Here is a 6,047-nt window from a genome sequence, read left to right as displayed (position 1 = left end):
CAGGTTTATAGAGAGGAGATGCGGAGGAGGACAGTCCAAGGAGTGGTGGGAATTATTATCATCTACTTACTGTATGAAAGGATATACAATCTCCCACGTCATGATTTATACATTGTATATGCCAGACGGTGACTGCCTGGAGAGCTACTAAGACTAAGAGGACACCTTCAACAATAGACAGTCAAGGAGCACTTTAGATAAATACTTCAACGAAACACTTATGATGGAGGGGGGCACAGAATAAAGGAAACGGCACAAAAAAAATTAGTAAAGGAGGAGGAAAATAGAGTAAAAAAAGAAACACTTGTAGCACTCAACCCCCGAACAAGCTGCTGCAATTTTAATGGGCTCTCCTTCCTTCCTACTGGTGACCTGTAGCTTCACCCAACAAAGAACCAACGCAGAGCCAACAAAAGACCAGTCTATTGGCTCGGTTGTCTTAGTGAGAGGGGGTAAGGGGTACAATTTACAGCTCAGCAAGGATCCCTTTGCTTCAAGGGATTTCTTCGAGAACTCTACAGGTCCTTCCAGTTCCTTAGGCCTCTGCCGCAAACCAGGCTAATTTCTGTAGACCCAGGCAGGTGGCTACTTTCAATTTTCCAGATTTCGATTTCGTAGGTCCACGTGAATGAATAATTTCCATTTTCTTAAGCCCCTCCCATAGGCCAGCCTAGATTCTGTAGACCCAAATGGGCAGCTACCTTCCTGTTTCTTAGGCCTCCGCTATAGGCTAGCTTAGATTCTGTTGGCTCAAGTGGGCGGCTACCTTCTTGTTTCTTAGGCCTCCGCCATAGGCCAGCTTAGATTCTGTAGGCCAAGATCTGCAGCTACCTTCCTGTTTCTTAGGCCTCTGCCACAGACCAGTGTAGATCATCTTGGTCCAAGTGGGTGGCTACCTTTCTGTTTCTTAGGCTTCAGCCACAGGCCAGCTTAGATTCTGTAGACCCATAAGGGTGGCTACCTTACTGTTTCCTAGGCCTCTGCCACAAGCCAGCTTTGATTCTCTAGGCTACCATGTGGTTTCTTAGACCTTTATCACAGGTCAGCTTAGATTCTTTAGGATCGGATGGGTGGCTACTTTTCAGTTTGTAAGGCCTCTGCCAGAGGCCAACTGAGATTCTGTAGGTCCAGGTGAGTGATTTCTCTCTAGTTTCTTCGACCTCTGTCACAGGTCAGTTTAGAGTCCTTAGGCTCAGATGGGTGACTACCTTCCAGTTTCTTAGGCTTCTACCACAGTCCAGCTTAGATTCTGTAGGCCCAAAAAGGGCAGCTGCCATGCAGTTTCTTAGGCCTCTGCCACAGCCCAGAATATATTCTCTAGGTCCAGGTAGATGACTACCCACCAGTTTCTTAGGTCTCTACCACAGACCATCTTAGACTCTGTAGACCCAGTAGGGTGGCTACCTTCCAGTTTCTTAGGCCTCTGCCACAGACCATCTTAGATTCTGTAGGCCCAGGTGGGTGGCTACCTTCCATTTCGTAGGCCTCTGCCACAGGCCAGCTTCAATTCTTTAGGCTTGGATGGGTGGCTACTTTTCAGTTTGTAAGGCCTCTGCCACAGGCCAGCCCAGATTCTGTAGGCCCAGGTGGGTGAATACCTTCAGGTTTCTTAGATCTCTGTCACAGACAGCTTAGATTCTGTAGGCCCAAAGGGGCAGCTGCCTTGCAGTTTTTTAGGCCCCTGTCACAGGCCAGAAAATATTCTGTAGGCCCAGATAGATGATTACCCACCAGTTTCTCAGGTCTCTACCACAGTCCAGCTTAGACTCAGTAGGCCCAGATGAGTGAAAATATATGTGTCACTGGCGCAAAAACTATCCTATCAAAAATGGTGTAAGTGATATTTATAGCTGCTGCATCCAAAAAATTTTTCAGAGAAAAAATTAAATTAAAAGTGCTATGTGAGTGGATGCGCTGCTCCCATCTGTGCTCTCTATATTGCCTGTGTATGTGCTATCTCAATAGCCTAATTTGGTTCACCATCCACCTAACAGGTTATATCTCATTTATACAATAATCATATGTTTGTATAATTCATCACATGTGAACAACAACTTAATCCAAATACTTTAAATCATATAAAAAGTCCAGTGACATATGTCACATCATGATAGACTCTTCTTCATATGTGTTGCGAATCATCCGTTATAATTGCCGTGGGCGGCGTGCTCTTGTGTGTGGTATCAGATTAAAAGTGACTTAGTGCTTCACCACCACCTGTGAGATTTGCCACTCACCAGATTAATCTTTAAAACTGCACCTTTGGTTCATTAACAGGGATAACCACTCCACTCAAAGGAAACTTTTCTCCAATATCTATACCAGGTCCTCAATGTTCCTCATGCAAACGGATAAAAAACCATCATCGCGCAATAACGTTTAAAACCTTTATTCCATACATAAAAAACACTTTGCACTCACATTTCCAAGTGCCATTAGGCCGGCACCGAGCTTTTCCCGCAGTTAAGGACGGGTGGGCACTGCAGCCCGGTTCGTCTAGTGTGTGCTAATAGATATTGGAGAAAAGTTTCCTTTGAGTGGAGTGGTTATCCCTGTTAATGAACCAAAGGTGCAGTTTTAAAGATTAATCTGGTGAGTGGCAAATCTCACAGGTGGTGGTGAAGCACTAAGTCACTTTTAATCTGATACCACACACAAGAGCACGCCGCCCACGGCAATTATAACGGATGATTCGCAACACATATGAAGAAGAGTCTATCATGATGTGACATATGTCACTGGACTTTTTATATGATTTAAAGTATTTGGATTAAGTTGTTGTTCACATGTGATGAATTATACAAACATATGATTATTGTATAAATGAGATATAACCTGTTAGGTGGATGGTGAACCAAATTAGGCTATTGAGATAGCACATACACAGGCAATATAGAGAGCACAGATGGGAGCAGCGCATCCACTCACAAGGCCCAGATGAGTGACTACCTTCCACTTTCTTAAGGCTCTGCTACAGGCCAGCTTAGATTCTGTAGGCCCAAAAGGGCAGCTGCTTTGGAGTTTCTTAGGTCTCTGCCACAGACTAGTAAAGATTCTGTAGACCCAGATTGATGACTACTCACCAGTTTCTCAGGTCTCGACCACAGACCAGCTTATACTATGTAGGCCCAGGAGGGTGGCTACCTTCCAGTTTCCTAGATTTCTACCACAGGCCAAAATAGATTTTGTAGGCCCAGATAGATGACTACCCTCAAATTTATTAGGTCTCTGCCACAGGCCAGCTTGGATTCTGTAGGCCCAGGCAGTCCTGCTTTATTTTATTTATTCCCACCCAATCCCCTTCAGAAAATGTTAACAATTTTTTTCAGAAATACATTTTCTAGCATAATTCACCCAGCCCTTTCACCTTCCTTCCCTAGGCAAAAAAGTTTTTTCCTCCATCCCCCATTAAGCCTCCTGGGAGGCCCATTTAACACATTTCAGGAGGCTTCCGGGCTATGCACAGTACATTGAGGAACACCATTAAGGGGTTGGTTGCTAGTATCCAGAAGAGACAGCCAGCCTTTTAATGACATCACCATAGAAGATGGTGGTGCAGGACTCAGTATGCAATGGTTTTCAGTGGATAACTACAGGGCAATGCTGGGTTCACTGAGCAGGTGGGTATCCTATTTGCGCTCAACCTAGCAGACCAGGTAAGAGGGGGTTAAGAAGAAAATTACTCCGGGGAAAAGAAAGGTGGGGGTGGGGAGAGTGAAGTTCCTTTTTAAGCCCTGGGCTATATTTAAATACATTCATGGATATCAGTTTTCGGATTAAGCTCTGCAGCTGTAGATAAATGGTGTGACAGTAAAAACACAGAGGGGGTGATTTACTAAAACTGAAGCATTTAGAATTTGGTGCAGCTGTGCATGGTGGCCAATCAGCTTCTAACTTCAGCTTGTGCAATTAAGCTTTGACAATAAAACCTGGAAGCTTATTGGTTACTATGCAGAGTTGCACCAGATTTTGCACTCTCCAGTTGTAGTAGATCATCCCCAGAGTGTCATAGCTATGATTTCTGTGCTGTGCATCGTATGTTTTCTTACTGAAATCTCTATCGTTCCCCTTCTATTGCAGATCCCCCCGGAATTCCTTCCGTCACCTGCAGGGCCTCCGACTACCACAATTTCTCCTGTTACTGGAACCCCAGCGTGGAGACTCTACTGCCCACCAGATACATCACATCCTACAGGTGAGCTACTCCACCCCACGGGGAGATCAGCATCGTTGGTTTATCACAATTCAGTAATTGTCTATAAATGGAAGCCCAACTGGACTTTCAGTTTAAATCAGCTAAATACATTTCCGGTGCATCAAACAAAAGGCGTGCAAAGTATTACAGTTGATTTTCTTTAGAAAGCAGCCACAGCCTGAGTAAAAATTTCAGGCTCCTGCAGAGAAGGACCCCTGTTCTCTGTGTAAGTGGTCTCCCTGCAAAGGTCTGATAATTCCCCCCACTGAGCAAGAGTAAGTACTTTCCAATCAGAGGGGACCATGAGCTTTGCTGAGACCACTGCTTCAACACAGTGAACAGGTGTCCTTCTCTTTAAAGGCAGGCTCAAGACAAATGCTGCAGCTTTAAAGGGGTATATTGTACAGGTGCAAGTTTAGAGGTCCAAGTGATGTACAGATGATGTTTGGCTTGGTCAGAGATTGGCATACTGTAAGCATTTTTGGTAAATGGGGGCAAATTGCCTGTCAGGACCCGGATCGGAACCTGCAACCTCTGCAGTGTCTGGCGGTATCGCTTGTTGCTGAGCCACCTGATATATTGGACAGTGCCCTGCCTGATTCCTTAGACAACCTTGCCTTGGTGTTTCTCTTGAACCCTTTGCTTCTCCCATGAACTTCCTATTTAGGCCATGCCTTTGCACTTCCTGTTGGCCAGATTATTGTGCGCTCTCCAGGCCAATATCTTGCTCTTGTCCTTCCTGCTCCTGTCCATATCTTTACTACCACTCGTTACTGACTTTTATCTTGTTCCCCGACTACCTTTCCACTTGATCCTAATCTGCAACCATTCATTACTGACCTTTGTCTTGTTCCTTGACTACGCTTCTACCTGATCCCAACCTGCAACCACTTATTATCGACCCTTGGCTTGTTCCTAGACTAAGCTTTCACTTGATCCCAATATACAGCCACTCATTACTGACCTTTGGCTTGTTCCTTGACTACGCTTCTGCTTGATCCCAACATGCAACCACTCATTACGGACCCTTGGCTTGTTTCTTGACTGCGCTTATGCTTGATCCCAAACTGCAGCCACTTATTACCGACCTTTGGCTTGTTCCTTGACTATGCTTCTGCTTGGTCCGAACATGCAACCACTTGTTACTGACCTGTGGCTTGTTTACTGACTACGCTTCTGCTTGATGCCTACCTGTTATATCTTCTATGGGGCTCCAGTTTGCTCACCTCATGGTGGGCAATCCTGAGGACTGTGACCTGGTATAGCAAAACCCATATCCTCCATCAGAAGCTCTGATAAATACCAGTTAGTGCTTAGACCCTGCACCTCAGGTGAGCCCACGTCATCCACCAGGATGACCTGCTTGTATACTTATCTTGCTGGTCGGTGGGAGCCTCTCTACTGCTATAGCTACTGGTCTCCAAGTCTGACCCCTGACCTTGACATTGCCAGGGACAGATCAAAGCTTCTTGATTTTGAAAGTTGAGTACTACAGAGTACCTTGAGATCCAAACTACTGAAGAACTTCAAATGTTGGAAGCTCAGATGTGGTGACATGTTTGCTTTAAGTGTATGTCAGGGCAAGTTTAAGTGTAGAGGTGCAAGTTTAGAGAGAATCGAGAGTCATCAGTTACAACACAGGGGAGGACTTGCTACAAGTGTGGGGGGAAAAAGGTAAGGCTAAAGGTCACCTTGAAGGTATACTCAAATCTCAACCTTTCCTTTAAAAATTACTCTCAGACCCACACCATTCTATCTGTCTGGCCTACTATTGGTTGTTCTAGTGATGGGCAACCTCATTGATCAATTGGAAGGTCCTGAAGATGGAAGAGGTGAGGCCAAGGTCATCGTT

General features: G+C 45.2%; 1 protein-coding gene across 2 annotated transcripts in view; it reads left to right on the top strand.

The window, feature by feature from the left end:
* The window catches only part of IL11RA (interleukin 11 receptor subunit alpha), a 213,402-nt gene that overhangs the window by 134,087 nt on the left and 73,268 nt on the right, over positions 1 to 6,047 (top strand). For both annotated transcript variants that reach the window (XM_073611619.1, XM_073611628.1), the window contains exon 5: positions 4,081 to 4,195. In XM_073611619.1, coding sequence (XP_073467720.1) covers positions 4,081 to 4,195 — 115 coding nt within the window. The remainder of the gene's footprint in view (positions 1 to 4,080; positions 4,196 to 6,047) is intronic.

This window comes from Aquarana catesbeiana, linkage group LG01, assembly GCF_042186555.1.
Source record: "Aquarana catesbeiana isolate 2022-GZ linkage group LG01, ASM4218655v1, whole genome shotgun sequence".
Classification (NCBI taxonomy): Eukaryota; Metazoa; Chordata; class Amphibia; order Anura; family Ranidae; genus Aquarana; species Aquarana catesbeiana.
This window is presented reverse-complemented; position numbering and strand designations above follow the sequence as displayed.